The sequence below is a fragment of the Ostrinia nubilalis genome, chromosome 15, assembly GCF_963855985.1.
Source record: "Ostrinia nubilalis chromosome 15, ilOstNubi1.1, whole genome shotgun sequence".
Lineage (NCBI taxonomy): Eukaryota > Metazoa > Arthropoda > Insecta > Lepidoptera > Crambidae > Ostrinia > Ostrinia nubilalis.
The window spans coordinates 9,779,610-9,805,404 of NC_087102.1; the positions used below are offsets into that span (position 1 = coordinate 9,779,610).

General features: G+C 36.1%; 2 protein-coding genes and 1 long non-coding RNA gene across 5 annotated transcripts; 2 read left to right on the forward strand and 1 right to left on the reverse strand.

The window, feature by feature from the left end:
* The first annotated feature begins 1,293 nt into the window (after positions 1-1,293).
* On the forward strand, positions 1,294-6,614 carry LOC135078901 (uncharacterized). 3 transcript variants are annotated; one of them, XR_010258690.1, is made up of 6 exons: positions 1,294-1,650; positions 1,935-2,134; positions 2,491-2,592; positions 2,783-2,848; positions 3,118-3,231; positions 4,408-6,614. It is a non-coding gene; the product is annotated as an uncharacterized LOC135078901 (long non-coding RNA). The 3 variants fall into 3 exon arrangements; XR_010258689.1 differs by having other exon boundaries at positions 1,945-2,134; XR_010258691.1 differs by lacking the exon at positions 1,294-1,650 and adding an exon at positions 1,759-1,776 and having other exon boundaries at positions 1,945-2,134.
* A 977-nt stretch (positions 6,615-7,591) lies between these two features.
* LOC135078903 (U6 snRNA-associated Sm-like protein LSm7) lies at positions 7,592-8,779 on the forward strand. Its single transcript, XM_063973479.1, has 3 exons — positions 7,592-7,744; positions 7,822-8,005; positions 8,564-8,779. Exons 1-3 carry the CDS (start codon positions 7,712-7,714, stop codon positions 8,701-8,703), a joined length of 357 nt encoding a protein of 118 aa, XP_063829549.1. The 5' UTR covers positions 7,592-7,711; the 3' UTR covers positions 8,704-8,779.
* A 72-nt stretch (positions 8,780-8,851) lies between these two features.
* LOC135078902 (chitin deacetylase 1) lies at positions 8,852-25,795 on the reverse strand. Its single transcript, XM_063973478.1, has 10 exons — positions 25,690-25,795; positions 25,498-25,573; positions 18,659-18,831; positions 18,147-18,283; positions 16,248-16,373; positions 15,508-15,713; positions 14,921-15,040; positions 14,317-14,474; positions 9,686-9,933; positions 8,852-9,345 (listed from the first exon to the last, which is right to left on the reverse strand). Exons 1-10 carry the CDS (start codon positions 25,739-25,741, stop codon positions 9,067-9,069), a joined length of 1,575 nt encoding a protein of 524 aa, XP_063829548.1. The 5' UTR covers positions 25,742-25,795; the 3' UTR covers positions 8,852-9,066.

Sequence of the window (25,795 nt, forward strand, 5' to 3'; positions counted from 1 at the left end):
AATGGAATTGGGAAAGAAGTACCGAGTTTGAAGCGTTCATGAGCAGACATTGCAGTTGAATATTCAAGTTCTGAATTTGATTATTGATGAATAATAAAATAAATCCTACTAACTCGATTGATGGTTTCATTTAATTTATTTAAACCAGGTTACCTATAATAATATGTTTTCGTTAATTTATGAAAAAATCAAATTAGCCCGTAATCCTGAATCCTGATACATACAGTGTGAGTCACGTTAAAGTGCACATATGAAAATAGATGAAACTAGACCTATTTTTATCGACAAAAAAGAGGTCAAAAAATTTTTGAGATTTTTTTTAAAATTTTTATCGAATTTTTTTTCTTCCAATTACTTATTGTAAAGAAAACGTAATAACTTTTAAACTAAGCGGTATATCCTGATAAAATAAAAACAGTAATAATGCTAAATAACAGGCGATACTAAAAAAATACATAAAATACACAAAAAAGGCCAAAAAATAATAAAAAATGATACTTTTTTAAAAAAATCTGCTAAAAAATTAGTGTTTTTTGGTTATTTGATAAATTTCTCCAAAAAATGCCCCTATAATCGGTGGTTTTTATTACTTTGTGTTATTCTCTATCGCATCATCTTTGTAAAACCAAAAATCGCATGTCTTTATCTCTATCACAACGTTTGCAATGATCGTTTGAACTAAGCCTCTCCGGGCGCGCCATTCAACGCTTCGTTAACAACGAAACTGAAAATGGCTCTAGATTTGTAATTTTGATAAAGACAAGTTAGATTTCAAATAAAAACAAAAGATTTCGAAGTAAAATAAGCATTTTAGTTAAAATTAAAATTTTCTCTACCTGTAGCGGAGAGTAATGTTGTGGCAGGCCTTTGTTCAAACGATCATAGCAAATGTTGTGATAGGGATAGAGACATGCGATTTTTGGTTTTACAAAGATAATACGATAGAGAATAACACAAAGTAATAAAAACCACCGGTTATAGGGGCATTTTTTGGAGAAATTTATCAAATAACCAAAAAAACACAATTTAAAAGCAGATTTTTTTCAAAAAGTATTATTTTTTATTATCTGTTGGAATTTTTTGTGTATTTTATGTATTTTTTAGTATTGCCTGTTATTTAGCATTATTACTGTTTTTATTTTATCAGGATATACCGCTTAGTTTAAAAGTTATTACGTTTTCTTTACAATAAGTAATTGGAAGAAAAAAAATTCTATAAAAAATTTAAAAAAAATCTCAAAAAAATTTTGACCTCTTTTTTGTCGATAAAAATAGGTCTAGTTTCATCACAGACATATAAAGAGAAGCAGACCAAACGTAAATTTGACAAACACATAGATAAGAATAACTAATATCTCCATTTCTTTTACTCCAACTCAAAGTCAAATATTGCATCTCTTTTTTTTTTACTGTCGCAACATTAACGCACACACTGACAAAACCGACCATGAAGCAGACGCCATTTTGCTAAGCTACAAAATAAGCGACATATGGCGATGTAAACAAACAAGGTGCCGTGTTTCTTTAATTTATTTTTGTGAATCGTTGTGCTTTAATGTGCCAAAAAGACTGAAACAAGATGGTGAAGTGTAGTGCGAAAATGTGCGAAAACGCATCTTATAAGAAAACACCCGATATTAGTTTCCATCGGTAAGTTTGTTGTTCATTTTTATGCCGTCAATTGTTATTTTGTTTACTGTCTTGTTACTTGTTAGTGATCGATCATTTTGACGCTATTAACTGACTGTCATATTATGTCGTAATCTCCTATCGGCCGTGAGTTTCATTTGTTGCTAAATATTGTAATTTACAAATATTTTTCTTGAATTCTTGATCGTGTTTGACGTTTTGTGTACTTGCATATTTTTGAGGGGCCGCACTCAGTTACTTCATATTATTTTATGTAATTATTAATATAAACTTATTAACATTAGTCTTTTACAGGTTTCCAAAAAATATCAATTTGAAAAAAGCATGGTTGTCTATGATGAAGAGACAAAATTGGCAGCCCAAATCATCTAGTGTGCTGTGTTCAAAGCATTTCGAAGCTCACTTGATAGATAGAAGTGGTTTCCGTACAGTGCTTAAATCTGAAGCGATCCCAACAATTTTTGATTCATTGCAAGATCAAGAAGTGAGTTTTCCTTTCATTTATTTTAATTAGTTTCTAAGAAATAGTAGCGAGAGTAGTTAAATCATCATCATCATATTCATGGGAATGCTCAACTACCTACCAGATATTTATAAAATAGCTTTCAAAGAACTATGCAGGAGCATCTTAACATAATTAAACAACTTGATCAAACAATTTGATTTACTCGGTATCCCACACAATATCATGATGATTAAACAATAATGTTAATAGAAAGAATTGGAATAAAATTGATTTGTTAATATGGATTGTGTGGCACTTTGCCTTCATTATGCCAAAAGTTTAATGAAGTAATTTTTTATAAATATTCCATTTTGTCATAAATATATTTTTTTCAGGATATACCGACATTACCACAAACAGGAGGAAGTGCTGGAGAAGATCTAGCTATCCATAAAGTGTCCAATGTACAGCCAACCTCTAAAATACATACTCAATATGTAAGTTATTTTATTTTATTACAGTTACTGTTCAGATTAGGTAGGCCACTACCTAATCTGATCTTCTGATGCTTAAGGTTAATTATGTCGTCAATTCAGGCTCCCACAAAAAATAAGAAAAGAAGACAGTTATTAAATTACTTCACATTGATGTCAGATTTGTTCAAATATTTTCATTGTTTGTTTTCAGATAATACAAGAAACACAAGACAGGCAATATGGAATTTTACAGGAAATTCAAAATATACAGTCATGTGTAAGTATAAAATAAACTGTAAATAAGATTTAAAGCTCAGTAATGTATAGTTTAATTAAAATTTCAACTTTAGAAAATAAATAGCTTTTACATTAATTAGGTTCAAAGGGATTTCATTGCTCCTTTGAGGAAATGTAATTATATTGGCTTCGGAGCCCTGTAATGTATGTGTTAAATACAATCTTGTTCAGGTTTTCCTACAAATATTAAAATAATGAATTTATTAGATTATAATAGATTGTGACACTTCGTTAAATATTAATTTTCAGAACATACCTACAGTACCACTAAAAGCTGTACCAGGAGGAAGTGCCGGAGAAGATTCTGTTGTCCCCAATGTGTTCAATGTACAGCCAAGTACCTCTACAATACATTCTCAATATGTAAGTCCTTTTATTACTGTTTATTATTATTATTAACACACAATCGCATTTAACTACTAGTCCTCTTAATAAAACAGGTGTAGAGTGCGTGAGCTGGAACCTTAGCAGTTTCTTCAGGCATTTGATTAGGATGCCTAGAGGGTAAACATACTAAAAATTCCGCTGCCCTTAGAGGCAGGAATTGTCCGTGATCCGTCGTTTGCCTCCTGTCACATAAAAAAAACCCTCTGCTCTGGTCTGGGCATCTTGAACACATATCTGAAGAAATTGCTTAAGTTTTGTTTTTTGTTTTTATCCACAACGAGGAAGCTCTTGGCCTGTATCTCACCTGATGGTAAGTGACGATCAGGCCGAAGGTGAAGTTCCAGCTCACACACTACATCGGCTTTTGGATTATTCTTTGAGTGAACTATAGGTACTGCCTGAAACCTGGAAATTTAATGATAAACTGCTTTTTTAAGTTAGTAGGTATTAAATCCTACTTAATGTTATAAAGGCGAAAGTTTATAAGTGTGATGTTTGTTACTCTTTTACGCAAAAACTACTAAACAGATTACGATGAAATTGGGTATGTAGGTAGGTAAAGACCCAGAATAACACATAGGGTAGGTAGGGTACGTGTAGGGTAAGTAGGGTAGGTATTGGGTAGGTGTAGGGTAGGTGTCGATTGATTACTGGGCAGGACAACGTCTGCCGGGTCAGCTAGTAATATATTGCTCTTGCATTTGTTTTCTTTTTTTCCTGTGTTCCTTAATCGATACTTAACCTACTTCTATGGTGTGGCACGCAATTTCTTAACGCCCTGCATAATGCAATCTCTATACAGGGTGTTTGGTAAATGGGTATATGAGCCGACACTAGCCCATGTTAACATGGGCATATAAATGGCATGGTGAAGTCAGAAAATTGATATCTTAAATTTAATTATTTTAATTTTCATACAAATCGGATTTTATAAAATTTATTTTGTATGAAAATTAAAAAAAAAAAAATGATGATATCAATTTTCTGACTTCACCATACCATTTATATGCCCATGTTAACATGGGCTAGTATCGGCTCATATACCCATTTACCTAACACCCTGTATATGTAGGTATATTCAGTGTTAAACACGTGTCATGAAGTTTAAAGACCTGTACGCACATATATATTTATAATGTTATGGTTTTTCAGGCTGAAGACAACCGAAGAAAAGAAGAAGAAATAAACAAATTGAAACATAAAACTTTCCTCAAGAATAAAAAAATAAAAGCACTGAAACAACAAAATAGACGGCTTAAAAATAAAGTTACAAAATTTTCTGACATAATATCCAGTTTAAAAAAGAAATTAAATCAGGACGAATTTCACATTATGTCAGGAATGAATATACAAAACAAAGATTTCTTTGTCAGGTATTTAAAAAAAGCAAAAAGCTCCACTGTGAGCAAATCATTTTCCCCAGAATTGAGGGCTTTTGCTCTACAATTAAATTTTTATTCTCCCAGAGCATATCATTTTGTAAGAAATTCTTTTAATACGGTTTTACCTCACCCAGCTACATTGTCACGCTGGTATAAAAAAGTTGACGCGGAACCAGGGTTCACCTCGGAGAGTTTTGATACTTTGGAGGCATTAGCAAAAAATTGCACCCACGAAGTTATCGTTAATTTAAGCTTGGACGAAATGGCTATACGAAAAGGGTTAGTATGGGATGGGACCGAAAATAAATTCAAAGGTTATGTCGATACAGGCACGAATGTCACCGACGATAGCCTACCTTTAGCCACACAGGCTTTAGTTTTGTTGGTAACAGCTGTAAATTTTAATTGGATACTTCCAATTGGATATTTTTTCATACATGCCATGACAGGTGTACAGCGAGCAAATGTTGTTAAAATGGCACTTCGAATGTTATTTGACATTAATATTATTGTTTGTGGCTTGACATTTGATGGTGCTGCATCCAATATCGCTATGGCGACACATTTAGGGTGTAATTTTGATTTGAAAAATCTAAAACCGTATTTCTTGTTTGATAATAGAAGAATAAATGTATTTTACGACCCCTGCCACATGATTAAGCTTATACGAAATACTTTTGGTGAATTTGGAAGCTTAATCGATAAAGACGGAAAATTGATAAACTTTAAATATCTCGGTCTACTACTAGAGCTACAGTCCGAAAAAGGGTTACATTTAGCGAACAAATTAAAACAGGCACATATTTTGTTTGGAAAACAAAAAATGAAAGTTCGTTTGGCCGTGCAATTACTAAGCAAATCCGTGGCCGACGCACTTTCATTTTGCAATGCAAATAGATTTGAACAATTCAGTGGGTGTGAAGCGACCATACGATTTATTAATATTGTTAATGACGCATTCGATATTTTAAATAGTCGGTCTACACTAGCACCTGGGAATAAAAAAGCGTTGTGTAGTGCCAATATCCAAAAGGCTAAAGAACAGACAGAAATTTGGCAGGATTATTTAAGTAATTTATTGTTACCAAACGGCAATTTAGTTGTAGAGTCAGCCCGTAAAACAGGATTCGTAGGTTTTATTGTTTGCCTGCACAGTGCGCTCAATATGTACGATGACTTGGTCACTAAAGGAAAGTTAAGGTTTTTGACTGTATACAAAATCAGCCAGGATTTTTTAGAAATGTTTTTTGGGAAAATGAGGGTTAGGGGTGGGTTTAATGACAACCCTAATGTAGTACAATTTAAATCTGCATATAAAAAAAATATTATCAGAATTAAAATTAAGATGCAATCGGATGGTTTCCTAATTCCAAATTCAATATTGACAGTAAGTTCCACCAAAAAGGCAATAGACACTATGAACGAAACAACACCAAGCTTTGAAAAAAACATAATGGAACTTTATAATTTAAATGATGAAGACTTTGATTGTTTTTTAGATAATATTATGTCAAACCAGTTAGATGATTATACGCATCATGTCACTGTCTATATCGCAGGTTTCATAGCAAGAAAAATTATAAAAGTGGTTACTTGTTATGTATGCCAAATGCTTATGCTAGGAGAAAAAGAAAATTTTTTCAACTCGTTAATTAATATAAAGGACAGAGGAGGCTTAATATACCCCTCAACTGGATTAATAAAAATCATTTAATCGTGCGAAAAGTTTTTGAAAATGTTTAAAGGAAATGTAAATATTAATAGTTTAATTATGTACATAGCTGATTCATCAAATTATTGTGTTGGTTTAAAAACTAACGATGATCATGATTGTAATCATTTGCATTTATTAGTTAAGGTTATTGTTAAGTTTTACGTTGATTTAAGAATGAAGCATGACGCGAAACAAAGCAATTTATCAGATAGAAATTACTTAAAAAAAATGATTTTGTTTAAAAATAAATAATTAAACATTTACATACGTGTTTTAATTTTATCTTCTCTGAAATCTGATGCACGCTTTTGTCATGGATCATTTTAGGTAGGTATTTTGATTAAAACTATTTTTTTAAATTGATATTTATTAATTACACACAGATATCATATCAAACAAAAATAAAATAATAGTCATATTTTTCTAAATTAAATTTCGAGATAGAAGGGTATTATGGGGGCAGAGGGGTAGATGAAAATTCAAGAGGGAGGTGGTACGAGGAAAGGTATGTTTAGGAGAAAAGCTTTATAATTTACAATATTTTATACCCATGGAAAAATTGCCGCAGTGAAATTACTTATATACGTAAAAATTTCGTAGTCCCTAAATCCCTAAATCTGGCCCTGTGAAATGTTACAGTGTGCGTGAGATTTGTATGTAGAAGTAATTAGCACAATATTTTTTGGCAATATTAGGTCTGCTTCTCTTTATATGTCTGTGAGTTTCATCTATTTTCATATGTACACTTTAACGTGACTCACACTGTATAGTTAGCCTATTAATTTAACACAGGTACGACTGTACTCAGTGTTGCACTATCAAATGCAATTGAAGCGCCTCTATGCCAGGGTTTTTATGTTCCTGGTCAGGCTATACAATGTTTCAGTATTTGAAAATATTTCCGGAATCCTCCAGAGCCCCGATTACGGTAATTTTTAACATCTCCAATCCAGACGCGCTTCATCAATTCTGCGATACGATTGGTCAAAACAGCTGACGAACGCTGTTTTGATCATTACGCTGACCAATCGTATCACAGAATCAATGAAGAGCGCGTCTGGATTAGAAACGTTAAAAATTACCGTAATCGGGGCTCAGATTTTTAGTTTTGTTGATATAATAATCGTACTATTTAGACTCTTTTAAATAGCAATACCGAAATCCGAAGTCTGGCCAAATTATTTTTGTCCAAGTTCGAAATCAATTTTGTAGGTTAGAAAAAGTTAGTTTGACTTTGACAAACAACATAACCTATAATTTTTTTAAGGTTTGTTGCTTGTTGTTGTTGGTGGTAAACTTTGTTTGTAGGATCACCTACGGCGTTTTATGTACACAGTTTGACAAAAAAATATTAAAAACAATGGCTTCCAAAGAAGGTGGTGATAAAACCAAGGTACTTTATCTTTTATCCACGGTTCAAAGCACTTGATAATAGAAAGTGGTTAAATCATTTCTTTTCTTGTATTTCAGACTGGTCAAGGTGCGGGAGATAATAAAGAAAAGCGGAGAAAAGAGTCTATTCTTGACCTGAGCAAATATCTAGAGAAAAGCATTCGAGTTAAATTCGCCGGTGGCCGAGAAGCGGCAGGCATACTGAAGGGTTATGATCCTCTCTTGAACCTTGTCTTGGACAATACTACAGAATTCCTAAGAGGCAAGTTGTCTACTGTACACGTCTATGTTCATTTGGTGTTTGTGGAAATGTTTATTTTGTTTTAAAGGGGCTTTTAAATTGCTGCAAAATGCCACGCAAAGGCAACGCAGCGGCAGTGCTGCGGCCACGCCGCTATCGCTAGGTTCATTAGTGTAGTACACTTAGGCTGAGTTGCACCACCTAACTTTAACCGTAACTACAACAATTACTGTGGGTCTAGACAAAGTGCAAATTATAATCGCAAACCAGTCGAAAAGCCCCTTTTTTGTATGGAGTTTTGACAGATTAGATTTTCGATTCGATCAAAAAGTGCGTTTTGTCTAGGGGGGCTGGTGTTTTTTGTATGGAATTTGACAGATTTCAGACATTTGTTAAAGGTTAAGTAAGATATTGCAACTCAGCCTATGTAAGTTTCGTGATGGACTCTGACATTAAACTTTGTGATCAGTTGCAAATTTGAAATACGTCTAAATTCTAGTAGTTTCTTTAGTCAGTGAGACATTTGCATTTGTATGAAATTGAACAGTGTGATTGATATGTGTTTTTATCAATTTGCAGATCCCGATGATCCATACAAGCTCCTAGATGACACAAGAGCACTAGGCTTAGTAGTGTGCAGAGGTACCTCAGTAGTGCTGATCTGTCCTGTGGATGGTATGGAGGCCATACCTAATCCATTCATCACACAAGAAGGATAATCCTTCCCTTACGTTAAGTAATCTTGTACTATTTTTTGTAAACTATGTTCACTAAATGATAAGTAATCTTAAACAATATCTTTTATTTTTTAAATTAACCACAAGATTACTATTAAAAAAGTCAAGAGAATGCTAAAAGAAAACAGAATTTAAGTTTAAAGTCTTTATTGTAGTCATAATAAATAAGTCTTACATTTAGTAATGTATTGCACACATTGTCAATTACTTAAATCACATAGAAAATGTGTCAAAAATACTGAGATGTAAAAACAATTTACAAAAGTACATTAACTACTTAAAATTAAAGTCAAATAATTTAATTTACTGGTAACTAATATAAAATTTAACGTTTGTATCTGTTGGTCACTCAACACCAAACTCATTTCTTAACCATGGATATGTTTTTGGACATTCAGTGCAGGTTATCATGTACCTGTCATGAGCAAGTATTTTGGACTGTAGTTTGCATGTGGTGGGCTTTGGACAGGCAGTTTCATAGTCCAGGAGCCTTCTGCTTCCACACAGCCAGGGATAGAAGTTCTTCAGTTGTAAGACAGGAGTTGGTCTCTTCATCCATTCAATGGCTTGTCGGTTCGTGACGAAGTAAACATCTGGGAGCTTCAAAACTTCATCAATGAATTTCTGAAAGTAAGAAAAATAAGTGTTCATAAAGAACTGTACTCATATTTTAGGGCCATTTTATAGAGTTGGCCTTTTGCAGGTAATAAATCTGAACTAATTATTTTTTAGGTATGTTATTAATCAATTTTATTATTCGTTAACTATTTTATTTTATAAATTTTTGTTGGAAGGCCATTAGAAGACCTGCAATGGTAGATTTTACCTACAGTGCCACTAATAGAATCATTGGTTAGTGCCACTGCTAGATTTGACCCACATCCTTTTCTAATACTTTAACACTTTAATATTTGCTACACTTGGGGTTGAACTTTATTAAGAGTATTCTGTCTTCCATACATACCTTGAATTCCATCAAATATTCATCACTAGACTTCAGCCAGGTGGATTCTAGATGGATACCGAACGGCGCCCGGTTGGTCAAGTAGTGACGTTTGAAGTTGTTCATCAGGATGTTGTAGACGTCATCTCTTGCCGGTTTGGTCGGGCAGCGGTCCAGGGTGGCGCAAGTCTCTGTGCCGTTCACGAGCGGGTTGATGACCATCTCCCAGAGGCCCGCGTAACTCCTTGTAGGACAGTACTGGTTGTCTCCTGTGGAGTAAAAGGAAGACGAGTTTTAAAGATAAAGATAAATTTATTTGTTTATTTGAGTAAGTTGGTATGCTAATTTTATGCTGACATACAAAAAATTCCGCGCCCCCCTCCTTCAGTCAAGATTATTGCGTATGGTCGCAGGTTTTTTATACTTGAGTACACAGATGGCCCGCGCCCCCCTTTAAAGGTCTTTGCGCCTCCCCTGGGGGGCGTGCACTTTGGTAACCAATGCTCTAGGTGGACCGACGATTTGGTGAAGGTCGCGGGAAGTATCTGGATGCTGGTAGCTTAAGTTAGGACCGGTCATTATGGAAATCCTTAAGGGAGGTCTGTGTCCAGCAGTGGACGTCATTATGCTGAAACGAACGAGGGAGAAGGCCCGCTTCTCCCTGATAATGCCTAATGTATCACGAATATGTGGCTAGACAAAATAAAAGAATATTAACGAATTGAAATCATGCTTTCACGGTAATCGATATCTAAAAATTTAGTTTAGTAGGTCGTCATAAACCGTCTGGCCTGCTTTCGTTATAATACATTTTTATTAATATTAAATACCGTTAACTATAAAAGTGTGCATGCCAAGTTATTCGGCGCAGAACAACTGTTATGATCATAAAATTAATTCAAATTGACTTTTAAGGCTTGGTATTTCTGCTAAAGTAGGTATTTCGCGCTGTCAAAATCTGCGCGCGCAATACTTCGCCGAAGACAGCGCGCCAAAGAGCTCTCGCGGCTACACAGTATAGAAATATGCAGTTTAGAAATACGCAGTTGGTTAGGTTAGGTTGACTTCCTTCCGTTCAAGCGTCACACTCACAGCACTTTCTAATACAAATCATATCCAAGTGATACAAATTAAAACAACTTTCAAAATTTTTGGGAATATATTTTAGAATCGAATAAATATAGAATATAACTGCTAAAGTAAACACGGTTCAAAGAGGCGTGGTGTCACCCGACCTTCCGGAAGTTCCGCGCCGGCTAAAAGAATTTCAAGATTACGTCACCCGACCTATCGGTAGATCCTCGGGAGCTTGAGCGATTGGAAAAACATTTTATGATCAGTTACTCGTAGTAGCGATTATTTAGAGCTTGAATAATAAATTATAGTTGTTGCAATTCACAAAGCTTTGCATGTGGTTAATTACATTAATCAGTACACGCATCAATTTTGTTCAGTCTTTTTGTTTATTAATAAATAAAAATATCATACTAAAATTTCATACATATTTGTTTGTATTGGTCTAGGTGTTTTCTTTCCATAATTTATGTATAACGTATGTACGGGGCTCTGTATCGAAAATCACTATGAGCAATAAGCATCACACACGGTTACCTGGAGTGCATTACCGCAGCAAAAAGCTTGCCATCTTAAATGAACGGTATAATATCGAGGTTTCATCAGTATAGTTGCGAACAAAGGTGTTTGTGTAGTGTAGTTGAGTTGAGAGGTCAGATTATTGAAATAATAAAACGAACATTTTATTTTTTAAATACATTTTAAAAATAATTTACATTACAGATAACAATGAGAGGATGACATTGCAAGGTGGTGCCAGTCCAGTCTTAAATCCGTTGATATATGCTGCATCTGCCATGTTTTTGGCTAAAAGATTCTTCTATCTTGCAGTTTAGACTTTTATTACAGACCTCAGACAGTATTTTTGGAAAACTTTTACGCATGGTGGAGGAAGGGACGCTCTAGAGACTCAAGTCTAGAAGGAGTCACATGAACTCCAAGTTTTAAATCCGTTGACATCTGCTGCATCTGCCATCTTTTTGGCTAGAAGATTCTTCTATCTTGCAGCTTAGACCTTTAGCTACAGACCTTAGACAGTATTTTTGAAACATTCTTACGCATGGTGGAGGAAGGGACGCTCTAGAGACTCAAGTCTACAAGGAGTCATATGAACTCCAGTTTTAAATCCGTTGACATCTGCTGCATCTGCCATCTTTTTGGTTAGAAGATTCTTCCATCTTTTGGTTAGAAGATTCTTCCATCTTGCAGCGTAGACCTTTAGCTACAGACCTTAGACTGTATTTTTGTGAAAATTCTTACGCATGGTGGAGGAAGGGACGCTCTAGACACTCAAGTCTACAAGGAGTCACATGAACTCCAGTTTTAAATCCGTTGACATCTGCTGCATCTGCCATCTTTTTGGCTAGAAGATTCTTCTATCTTGCAGCTTAGACCTTTAGCTACAGACCTTAGACAGTATTTTTGTGAAAATTCTTACGCATGGTGGAGGAAGGGACGCTCTAGAGACTCAAGTCTACAAGAAGTCATATAAACTCCAGTTTTAAATCCGTTGACATCTGCTGCATCTGCCATCTTTTTGGCTAGAAGATTCTTCTATCTTACAGCTTAGACCTTTAGCTACAGACCTTTGACAGTATTTTTTATTATTTATTTGTGTCAGTGTGCTCTTCTAAAGAGTGTAAGATGATTGTATGTAGGTACTATTAAAATGTAATTTTAACTCATTGGTTTTGTCTCATATTTGAGGAATGTACTATGTATCATGAGTAGAGTCTTCGTTTAAAAGGATGCGAACGATTTAAATTTCAATAGGTAGACAAAAGCCGTGTGGTGACGGCAGAGTAGAATACATTTGTCACCAACCCCTACTCTTCCCGCGGGTGTCGTAAGAGGCGACTTAGGGACTACACATCAAACAGAGAATGGGCAGCAGCGCTCTCTGAAAAACATCAATCTTTTAAACTGCGATCTCCAACCCGCCTGCCTAGCGTGGAGATTATGGCAAAACCCTCCACTATAGTGAAGGAGGCTCATAGTCCAGCAGTGGACTGTAAAGGGCTGATGATGAGGTAGACAAAATTGATAATTTTTAATTATCAAAAATTTAAGCTTTCTCCAGTAACACTGATATTATTATACTGTGACTCATCAAAGTCATCATTGTCAAAAATATTGACAAATCGCGAACTGTCACGGCCAAAAAACTGACACGCGTCCGTCCTCCGTAAGCGCCACCGCGCGACTGATTGAGATTGTCCAAGCCGTCATGGACGATTTTTTCCACATTTTTTAACATAGTAACTAAATAAGACGCAATATAAAAATTTCATCCGTTAAAAGCCCTCAAGTTATTTCTGAACTTTAGTTTAGTAAAAGATTTAGAATCTCAAATCGCTTATTTTAAAAATAAAACCATAAATAGAAAACGAATAGAGGTAACTTTGGGAATTTATTCTATCGAGTCAACTTCATCAAATCGTGTTTCCATCCGTTAATAGCCCTAGAAAATATCCTCAACTATGCCCAATAAAAATCTTAGCCTTTAATTTTACTGTTTAGTACCTCAAAAATGAAAAATGAAAACCTCATTTTCGCCATTTTCTCTGCTACCCGGCCTTAACTGCGAAATTACTATCTACCGCATTCTTGTGCGTGCGTTATGTCACTGGCGTAAACAATAGCGCATCTGCAATGGTGCAATATTGTCTCCGAGGCATCGGCCTCGCATCTTACTTCATCATCAGTCACACGCTCCACTTATTTATGCGCTAATTAGCCAATTATTTAACTTCATAACAGTGTAGATCCGCAGATACATTACAAATGACCTGAATATAGAGGACGATTACTTGTAAATCTCGCAAAAAATGTTGTCAGACCGACACGTAAAAATCCATTTCTTCTTCAAATCAATTTATCAAGTTATATCAACCACTTCGCACAAAAGCAGTAGTTTCGAATTAAGGATCTTAAGACTGGAATCCTTTTGCAAGCTCAATGCTATATTTTAATAATTAATTAGTATTTATATGTTTTTGCACTTATTTGAACTAACATTGTTACCTCCTCCGATTCTGAAAATGCTTTCACTGGTTGAAAGCTGCTGATAGCTATTATGATGTAGTCGTGTCTATTCTAATCGAATCGCTCTGAATGAATTATTGGATTAGATGCAGCTATTATGCATAAAATCACTAAATTAACACTGATAGCTGTTGAGTGAGCTTTAATTCTAGCATGAAAATAGCTACAAATGAAAGCCGGAGAAAGAACATTATAGCACGCTTTTGCGGGAGAAATCTTAAGTACTCGTATGTTGCTGAGGTAATCGCCTTAAGCAAACTACGTACTTTCAGATATTATGCATTAAAAGAACAACCCCAAGGTGATTACGAAGTTTTTTGCTCGAATTTACCAGCTTTCGTATGTAGGTAAAATGTAAACATAATGTAGATGACATTATAATAATAAGCTAAAATAAGCTTTAATTCGCGGAAAACAGTTTTTATGAGCTATTAGCCCTCCAAGACGTGATGCCCTACTTAACCAATTGCATCCGGCATTGTTGATGGTGGCATATAGCAAAGTAAGTATAATTAGAATAGTATAGAAATTACCGGCACATCTGTGGGGCATCTTGTAGTCAAGCGTGTAGGGCCAGTACGGCGGGTTGACAGGTGGCGCCACCACAGTGGCGTCGTAAACGAAGCCAAACTCCTGCATCATCAGGAATTGTCGGTTCCACCCGACTGACAGGAACGGCGCGCGAAGCCCTCTAAAATTAACGATAATTAATAAGATTATTGAAGAAAGTAAAAAACATTTTGCATGTTTTAACTTAAACATTAGTTGCCAATGTTGCCATTGTATCGGAAATTCACGATCACGACATTGCTTTGTTGTGAAATGTTATGCAATTAAGAATAACGATAAGCATCCATAATTTTGAATATTGAATATTAATGCAGTACTACGGTACTACCTATATGCGAATAATTTACATTAATTTGCAAGTGTACGTGTAACCATTGGAGAACCATTCAAACACAATTAATGGATTAGCTCCTTGAAGTAAGGCGATTAAATGAACATGAATGACTATGACTCCTCACTCTCAGGACTAAGGATTGTCATGAGGATAATACACGAAACAGCGTATTTTAAAAAACCTGAGACGTTTAGTCTAGCTAGTAAGACGTTTTTAATCCAAAAATAATTTACCTGAAATCTTCCATTCTGACTCTACTGAATCTGTTGATGATGTTGGCTTGCCCGACCATCTCGTCAAACCAGTCTTCTACGGTTGCATTTTTAGACCACCATTCCTCCGGTTCTCGGCGTCTGGGTGAAATTAATATAAATTAGTGAAAATAGAGTTAATTGTTTGTTGTCGTCTATAGATACAAACAAATTCTAAAATTAGTGGTAGATAATAATAAAGTAGCCGCCATATAGGTACGGACTCCTAAATTGTTCGTTTGATGCGTGTAAATGAATGAAACAACTGAAGCACTATTTATCACAAAGTTATGTAACGGTATTTGTAAAAAACTGGAGGAAGTCATGCTATCGAACATACGAGTATTTTTGCGAATGAAAGAATTGCCTCCTTTGGTTGTAAGCCTTTATGTAAGTAGGTTTCTACTAATTGAATAAGACCTATTCCAATTCTTTATGTAGTAGGCGAGTGGTAGAGATAACTGTGGTTGTTAGTCCGTAGGTATTCTTTAGATAAATAAGTAAGCTACAAGTACACATTGAGGATATCGTTGCCTTTTGTTACTACCTTTACATATTTTCATACTCACGTGATAGAGTTAATCGCTATCTCATGGCCATCGTTCCACAGTTTCTGCACGTGTCTGTAGTTGGTGTAGGGATGGGACACGAAGAACGTGGCCTTAATGGGACACCCGTTGGGGTTGCGGCGCTCCGTGAACAGGTGCTTCGTGTAGATGTCCCAGTTCTCGTGGTTGACTGGCCCGCTGAACGTCAGGGTTATCATTTGAGGCGTCTGCAGTGTAATTTGATATTTTATAATTAGATTTTTTGTGTCTATTATTAATACAGATGGTACAGTCGACAGCACATCAAGCTATACATTTTCGTTGCAAACTCGCCCCTATCGCAACTACGTAAGATACCGCAGTGTTTACGTTGACGTGCTGTCGACCGTACCATTCCCACGTCTGATTCCCATTGCTAATCGACATCTTACACATTCATCATCATCATCTCAGCTATAGGACGTCCACTGCTGAACTTAGGCCTCCCACTCCCCCAATGCTTTCCATGTTGCCCAGTTGGTAGCGGCCTGCGTCCAGCGCCTTCCTGCTGCTACCTTTACGATATCGTCGGACGTCTCACGCTGCGTTTTCCGCAATCTTACACATTGTAAGAATCGAAAGTGTAATTTTTTGTTTGACTTGCTCGTCGAGTTGTTTCTGTTATGCTCGAATCGTAACTAAATAAAAAACTATGTAGGTACAAGTACAGCATTACACACACAACATCCTACAGCATTAATATTTGCAAGCCTGACGCTCACCTGACTGGTCACCAGCCTCCCAGGAGTCTCAGTGCCGTTCTTGCTGCAGAAGCAGTTCGGAAGTTCGCACATGCCAGGGTCGCATGGCAACGCAGCATTCGGGTCATAAGACACGTCACACCAGCCCTGTGTCATAAAAGCACATATTACTTTACAATTCATTTGTTTCAGCCAAATCCTACTAATATTATAAATGCGATAATTCGGATGTCTAGATGTCTGGATGTTTGTTACTCTTTCACGCAAAAACTAATGAACGGATTTTGATGATAATTTACAGTATTACTTATTCTTTATAACGTAGAATAACATATAGGCTAATGGCTATAATTTATGACGATCTGTGACAAACTAAAGTTCACGCGGGTGAAGCCGCGAGCAAAAGCTAGTGATATCATAAGACCTCCCCTAAGGATTTCTAGAAATAAATAATCGGTCCCATAGTATCGTGGTAATCGTGGTCACATTTTCGTAAAAATAGGTAGACATTTCAGCTCTATATTTCACGGTTTATGCGCCTTGTATGGTTTTCGCAAAGATGTTAAAGCTTTGGGGTAGGTTTTATTAGAATTGTAAGGTCATTTAATAGGAGGAAGTGTTCAGATGTCATCAAACCTTCCGAATTCCTGAGCCCTTTGTTTAACAGGTCTTTTCAGCTTTGAGATTAGAAACCTACTTTTATTGTTACGTGGTAAAGGCAATCGACAGGTCTCACGTTCTTACATCCCTAATTATTATAATTAATTTTGCTTTCAACCAGACATTTGACATCAAGCTGGGTAACCAGTTAATAACTGAACTACACCCTGCAAGTTGTGTGAGCAGTTTTACCAGACCCATTTGATGCGAGATAAACTTACCTACTATAAAACGGCAAGTATTTAATACCTATTTGGGAAGATCAGTTGTAGGTAAGTAGGTATTTATTATCACCCTTGGGACTGTAACCACACCACCCTTTACGGATGACGGAACACTAAGTAGCTAGGTACGATATGAGTTTCTTCGTGGTGAAACTTGGTTGGTTATGTGTTTAATTTGATGTAGTTATTACGTGTTGTGTAGAACTTTTGTGGAAGTGAGAGTGTAATGAGCTGTAACTATATCATTTCCTGTTATAAATCTACTTATGCTGTTTATTCCTGCTTACTCACGCTTACGTAAGATTTATTCTTGACTTTAAAACCGAGCAGCATACCCAAATAATAGATTTATCTGTTTCTTGACCGAGTACCTAAGTAAGTAAGTATAATATTTTTGTGGGTCTGTAATATCAGATTGTAACATGTTTACTAGCTTTCTAGTGCTTCGACGCTCATGCCAACTTTATGCAAGAAGCCACACTACTGTACGACTTGTTGAATACTCATGTGTTGCGTAAGCTGCAGGAGAAAATGTCGATCACAGAGCAATTATTTGTTCTCGTCACCTTAATGCGGTTCGGAAATAGTAACTCAGGCGGTTTTTAAGCATTCGTTTGTTTCAGCCAAATGACGTCCACTGCTGGACAAAGATTTCCGTAACGACCGCTCCTGCACTGCCCGCATTTTAAGCATTATTTTATCAAAACTTCAGAGCTAATCATGACGATCATCAAATAATGAAGTGGATGGTATTGAAATGAGAGTTAGCAGAATGAGTGTGTCGATCCGACAAAGAAGAAGAATACTAGAGTTAACATTTCTTTGATAGCATCTGACTGTAAGGTTGGTCAATGGCCACTTGTCTACGCCTTTTATACTGGGGCCGCGTGGTAGCCAACTCACTGTAGGCTGAAACCTGTGCTGTGTCCTGCAATGGAACCTCATAGGGTATGCGTGGTGGCCAACTCACAGTAGGATGAAGCCTGTTCCCTGCTATGTAATTTATATCGGTAGACTAAACTGGCAACACCGTTACCTCATCAGAAGAGTCGTTGCAGTCGCCAGAGCCATCGCAGAAGAACGCCGCGGGTAGGCAGGCGCCATCCGCGCAGCCCAAGTGCGTGTCGTTGGCGCAGCTCGCCTGCTCCAAGAGAGGCTGTGGTATTAATATTTCTGCAAACATATTTTAATTTGCATTGAGTGTTTCATTAATAAACGTTTCTATAGTAGTGTGAGACCCTTGTTGTTTTCCATGACGTGAATGCAGGCAGTTAGTGTTATTGATTCTACGCCCTTATTATTTGATGGTCGAAATAAAGTTGAGAGTGGACTGGGTAAGTAGGCTACACCACAGCCTTGAACCCGCTATGTTTTCTGGCTGACTTTTGCCCAAACGTAAGAAGACTAAGAAGTAAAAATGTGATGCGATTTCTGTTCACGAGTGTGTCTCTATGAATATGTGCTCTGAAAACACCGTCAGTTAATAACTCATTTTCAGGATACCTACTGATTTATGACCCATGTCTACAACTTGATGTTTTTACAAACCTGTGGATATGTCGCAGTTGAAGACGTTCTGCGCCGAGTCGCACTTCTGCCGGTTGACGTCGAACAGCAGGCCCTCTGAGCAGCGGAACTCGTAGACCTCTTTGTCCACGCAGAGGTAGTATTTTGCGCACTCTTCCTTCGTCCATATGCTTTCCTCCGGTCGGTCCGGATTCCTAAAATTTGGATGAATTGAGGCGTCAGGTGTGTAGGTATTAGAAAGAAGCTTCAAATCCATTCAAGCATTGATTAGTCTTGTCTGCAATGTCCTTTACGACTGTGACGCTAGGTCACAAAAGCTGTGTCTAGTGAGTCAACCAGGCTAGGTGTAATTGGTCTGTCATGGTCGCTAACGACCCGCAAACGCTGATTAGAAAGTACAAATGTGAGCCCCGATTACGGTAACTTTTAACGTCAACAATCCAGACACGCTTCTCGATTCTGCGATACGATTGGTCGTTCAACAGCGTACGTCAGCTGTTTTGACCAATCGTATCGCAGAATCGAGAAGCGTGTCTGGATTGTTGACGTTAAAAGTTACCGTAATCGGGGCTCAGTTACGTACACAATGACCATAAGTAGGTACTTACAATCATGTGTTTTGAATAATATTTTGTGTATTTTCAGAATAGGGCGGACATGACTTAAGTCTTTTGAAGTAGTGTTCCTGATGTGCATATTACGAAAACGTGATCTGTTCGTCGCTTATATTGCTATTATCACATAGCCATTGAACAGCGAAAGTTAATTTCTCAAGACGCACCAAGGAAATGGTGTGTGGCATGGCGACACGTCATACGACGGAGTGAGCAGTTATAGCAGAGTGTTATAGGGTTGATACTTGAATAGGCAAAAAAGTATAGATAAGTACTAGAATTAGACGATTAGCCTTGTAACTGCGGTACCCTCAGATCATAGTCTATGATCTGAGGCGGTACCAAACGCACATGACTGGACTCTAGCTGTTTAGTTATGGGCTTATGGCCCTTCGATAAAGAGTGGACTCAGGTTGCCAAGCAGGTTTGTTTCATGTAGGTAGAAACTCTTAATAAAGGATGCAAGAAAATAAAACCCCAGCAGTGCGCTCTCTCCAGTGCCATCAAGTGCCTAGAGTCGTAAGTGTGTCCAGGAGGAGGACCAAGGGTTAGAGAAAAGGTTTTCTAGGCTACTCCGCTTTGTTGCCAGCAGGTTGAGACTTAAGACTGTTAGAAGCTTGGTAATGAGTCTTATGGATCGACACGCTCAAGGACGCTAGGTAGCAACACCGCTAATCAAGAGAAAAGGCGGATCTTGGATGTCACCCTAACAAGCTAGACAGTTGAGAGGGTTAATAAGACTATGACCACTGTCCATGGGTCCAAGCATTTGGTGCTACTGCTAACCCTAAAATAAGCGTTTTACAATCAACATCGTTGTCGTTCAGTCAAGGTTGCGGCGAAAGTCGTAGGGTCAATGACATGAAGTTGGAAATGCTTCCGCAGCCCGCGCTTGTGTGGCGCCACTGCCGCGTATTCGCATGTGCGGAAGTTACATCCGATTTTAATTATCGTTGTTAAAATTTACCCACTGACACACAAACGTTTTTTTTAAGATAATTGTAGTAACAATATTTTCATATTGTTATTGTCCGGCATGTGCCAAAATTGTAGCTAAAACGAGTTTATGATGGAGGATGAAGATATTTTAATTACGTACCACCACCCACTAATCATACGTTACCTAAACTCTACTAAACTAAATAACACGCCTAATTGACTGTTAGTTAAAATTAAAAGTTATTCCTGTCCATGTAGAAATCACTTGCCACAATCGAATCGATCATCGATTTTATTCATCCACTCTTCTTACATTTTCCTGAACAAACACTGAAAGTAGTTTTTTGTTAAGAACGGGCAGATAGTTACAGGAACTAAGTTAAGTATTGTTGTTATGGGGTTTAATTAATAAAGCGCCATGATTATTTATTTCAACTTGCTTGTTTATTGCAATCTTACACATGCAAAATATAAATTACAACGGAGCACATCAAAACAAAACTTTTCAGTCGGCCATTTTTCCACAGAGAGTGACCATAGACTTTGAGCTAGCTTTTTAAACTCTAAACCATAAATAAATGTTTAGTGTTGTCATTACTCAACACTCTTCCTCAACATAAACATTTATTTACATATTCATACAGTCCCAAACCTTCAATTAAACTATAGAATACATTTTTACTTAAAGGCTTAGTTTAGATATCAGCTAACTGATTTTTAGAATTAACATAAACAATATTTATCAAATTTTCTTCAACCTTTTGTTTAACAAAATTAAATTTTACATCAATATGCTTTAATCGCTTTATATCACAACCTTTCAACGATTTAATTGTACTCTGGTTGTCTTCAAAAATAGTTACAGTTGGAACATCTACATTTAGGTCATTTAGTAATTTAATCATGAAACAAGCTTCCATTACAGATTCACACAAACTAACATACTCAGCTTCAGTTGTACTAAGTGCAACACTACTTTGCTTTTTAGATTTCCATACAACAGTATTGTTATAAACTTTAAATAAATATCCAGATGTTGACTTTCGATCATTATCTCTAGCAAAATCAGCATCTGCATATCCAACAAGTGGTTCACTTAAGTCATTTTTAGTATAAAGTAATACAAAGTTAATTGTCTTTTTAACATATCTCAATAATCTCTTTAAAGCACGCCAAAGTTCGGCATTAGGTTTTGATTGAAATCTACTTAAATAATAGACAGATGTAGCTAAATCTGGTCTTGATCCTACAGTTGCATACATGAGAGAACCTATGAGAGATCTACATTGTTTTTCATAAGACAAGTCAATTTCCAAGTTTTCATCAAATTTAAAGTTATGATCCATAGGTGTGTTACAGCCTTTACAATCTGACATATTAAACAGTTTTAAAATTCTTTTAAGATACTTTGACTGATCAATAAAAATTCCTTCAGAACTCTTTCTTATAGAAATACCCAAGTAAGTTAAATTATTATCCCCTAAATCTTTCATTTTAAATTGAGCTTTCAAAAAGTCTTTTACTGAATTGATATCTTTAATATTTTGTCCAAGAATTAATAGATCGTCTACGTATAAAAGTAAGTATGTTTCCCCTTTAATATATAAACAATAGTCATTATCCGAGCGTTTAAAACCATAAGAAGTAATAGTCTCATTGAATTTTTCATACCAATATTTAGGTGATTTCTTCAGTCCATATAACGATCTCTTGAGTTTGAGTACACAATTTTCTTTAACATTCATTCCTTTTGGTGGTTTTAGGTATACATCTTCGTCAATCCTCCCATACAAAAAGGCTCCTTTCACGTCCATTTGGTGTATAGTATAATCCCTCTTAGCAGCTACTGATAACAATGTCCTTAACGTTTGTAGTTTCAATACCGGTGAATAGATGTCTTCAAATTTCTCTTCCTGTTGGAAACCTCTAATGACTAATCTAGCTTTACATAATTTACCTCTTTCTGTCTCTTTCTTTGTAAATACCCATTTTCCATCTAATATCTTCTTATCTTTCGGTTCTGGTACGATTTCAAATGTCTCCGTTTCTTCTAAAACTTTAAGTTCCTCTTTTACAGCTTTTAACCAATCATTTTTGTCCTCTCTCTCTTCAATGTCCTCATATCTTACCGGTGTATCTTCATGTTGACTGCTTAATAATGCAAATAGAGCTTCATCACTTTCTTCGTCAAAATCCGCAACATAGTCCTTCTGCCATAATGGTTTCTGTCTTTTCCTTTTTTGTCTTTCTTGTTCTTCCTTTTCCAGTTCTTCACTTTCTTGCTCATTTTCATTGTTTTCAGAAGTTTGGTTCTTTTCTTCTTCATTCTCTATACTAGTTTCTCCTCCTGTTCTGTTTGGTTTCTGTTCTTCATTTTCACACTCTGTATAGTCAGGGATAAAAATTGTCTTTTCCGGTTTCTTTAGGTTTTCATCAAATATCACATTTCTTGCCGTCACTGCCATGTTATTTTCTTCATCAAATAATTTGTATCCTCCTACATTATATCCAATCATTATCATTTTCTTGCCTTTGTCATCCAATTTCTTCCTCAATTCTTTAGGAACGTGATTGTAAGCAATGGATCCAAATACTCTCAAATTCGAAACATCAGGTTTTCTTCCTTCCCATAATTCACTAGGTGTAGTATCTCTTCCTGCAACTGGACTCCTGTTTGTAACGTACGTAGAATATAATACTGCTTCTCCCCAAAATTCTTTTTTCATTCCTGCATCTATCAATATTGTTCTCGCTTTATCCATGAGGGTTCTGTTCATTCTCTCCGCCACACCATTCATCTCCGGATTATAAGGTACTGTATGCTGCATGACTATTCCATTTCTGTTACAAAAATCCCTAAACTCATTAGACAAGTATTCGCGCCCATTATCCATTCTCAATTTTAAAATGTTACTATTAAAATGTTTAGTTACCATGTTATAATAATATAAAAACTTTTTGAAAACTTCAGATTTATGTTTTATCAAAAATACCATAGTGAAATGTGTAAAGTCATCAATAAAAGTGACAAAATAATTTTTGTCATCCCAAGTGGTTGGTGAAATTGGACCACATACATCAGTATGAACTAATTCTAAAGGTTTCTTGGCTCTATAGCCTTTATGATTGAATGGCTGTCTAGTACTTTTACCCAATAAACAAGATTCACATAAATCACTCTGTGTCGTTTTATTTTTTAAGTCCGATAAACCTTTTACCATGCAATTTTTCGCCAATAAATTTAAATTACTTGAACCCAAATGACCAAAACGTCGGTGCCACAATTCATAAAGATTTACATCAGGTTTATTAATTAAATGGCAAGATTTTACTGAAGTTACTAAAACATTCACTGTGTACAAAGTTCCAGAATTATTACCAATCATTAGTATGTAATCTTTTTCAAAAACTCTTACTTTACCTTGAGAAAAACTGACAGTCAAACCAGCATTTTCCATTTTTGATACAGACAATAAATTTTTTCTTAAGTCAGGGACATAGTAAACATTTTTAATTATGCATTTATATTGCCTGTTGCCTACCTTACTAATTACCTCTATGTTGCCAATTCCTATTGCTTGTAAATTAATACCATTTTTGGCAGCAGCAATGAGACGTGGTTTTGTTAATTGTATATAGTCCACAAAATGTTCTCTTGTGTTAACTAAATGATCTGAACACCCTGAGTCCACACAAAATTGTAGTTCGCAATACTTTTCTGCACACTTATATTTTTGCACACTTTCTTCACACTGATTATTTTCACTCACAAATGCACTAGGATTATTTTCCGTATAATTACTCTCCTCTCTCCGTTCTTGACTCTGGTAGTTTCTCCCTCGGCCATGGCTCCATCCTTGTCCTCGTCCTGTATTGTTGTATCCTTGTCCTCGTCCTGTATTGTATCCTTGTCCAGTATAGTATCCTCGTCCTGTATTGTAGAATCCTCTTCCTGAATTGTTATTTCCTCCTCTATATGTTTGTCCCGATCCAGTAGTATAATTTCGCCCTGTAGAATAATTGTTTCCTTGTCCTCGACCTCTGCACTGGTATTTCTTATGGCCTGGCTTCCCACAGTTGTAACAATTGAAGGCACTCGAGCTCGTCTCTTTGTTGTTTTCATTAAACTTTTTCTTCTTTTCTTCCTCTGCGAGAAGTCTTTCCATGACTGTGCTCAGTTTCAGGTCTCCCATTGTCTCTAATGCGGTGACTACGCCCTCGTAGCTTTTTGGCATAGATAAAAGTATGTAGTTAATTTTTTCCTCGTCTGACAAAACTGATTCTGCCTCCTCCAACTGAGTGCAGATTTCTTGAATTTTGGTAAAATGTTCTTTCAGTGGTTTGCTCTCTAGATACTTTATTTCGTTCAGCTGTCTTCTCAAAAACAATTTTCCTCTTGTACTTTTTTCTTTGAAGTTTTCCTCTAAGTTTTTGTACATTTTAAATGCACTTTCTTGGCGTACATATTGAAGATGACTATCAGCCACTGCGCTAATTATTAGAGCCTGTGCCCTTGCTTCGAGGCTCTTATTTTCGGCTTTCTTGGAGAAATTTTCGTCAATCACAGCGCCCAGGCAATTTGCCTCATTTAGCATACTTTTCATTCTAAAAGCCCAATTCGAAAATCCTTCCCCATTGAATTGTGCAATGTTATATCTGTTGTCTTTCGAACACGACATGATGACGATGATATTCGTAGATGTAATTTTCGGTACCATAAACCTTTCCAACAATGTCCTCCACTCGTGGATGCGATTGAACTTAATTTCTTGTGACAAATTCTTCTGGGCCCATAACTATTGTTGTTATGGGGTTTAATTAATAAAGCGCCATGATTATTTATTTCAACTTGCTTGTTTATTGCAATCTTACACATGCAAAATATAAATTACAACGGAGCACATCAAAACAAAACTTTTCAGTCGGCCATTTTTCCACAGAGAGTGACCATAGACTTTGAGCTAGCTTTTTAAACTCTAAACCATAAATAAATGTTTAGTGTTGTCATTACTCAACATTAAGTAACTGATTATTTAGGTGGGTGGGCCTACTTCCTTTTTAAGTTCAGCAAAGAAGCAATAAATTATTGAGTAGGTACCTACTTAGGTAAGCTCTAATCATAAATACAGAAAGTGGATGAAAGCGGTGCGTTTTGCAAATCTATATTTTTAAACACTTTCATTTTCGCAGTCTGGTATTTTGTGGTTTGGTCTTGTGACTAAAATCCGCGAACAGCATTCGCAAGTTAGGTAGGTACCTACCTATACCCAAAAGAAAATCATTGTTCATCAATAGGTAGGTACTTACCTGAAAAATCTTCCATTTGCGTGACACTTTATATTATTACTCAAGCTTCTTTTCCTCACATTTTTACAGTTCACACCTGAAAATTAAACTTTATTTTAAACTTCTCTTTTTAAATAACAATTTATTATCTTTTTGAAGATTGTTTGATGACAATTTTTCGTCTGCGTTAGGTAATACGTAGGTATATTTTACCTAGAAGAAACACAAGCGCGAATATCGCGAAAAAGCGCGCCAGGCGAGGCATGATGCGGGCCCGGTCTGCGTAGAAACACTGACTTATGAATACGGTTATTCATTC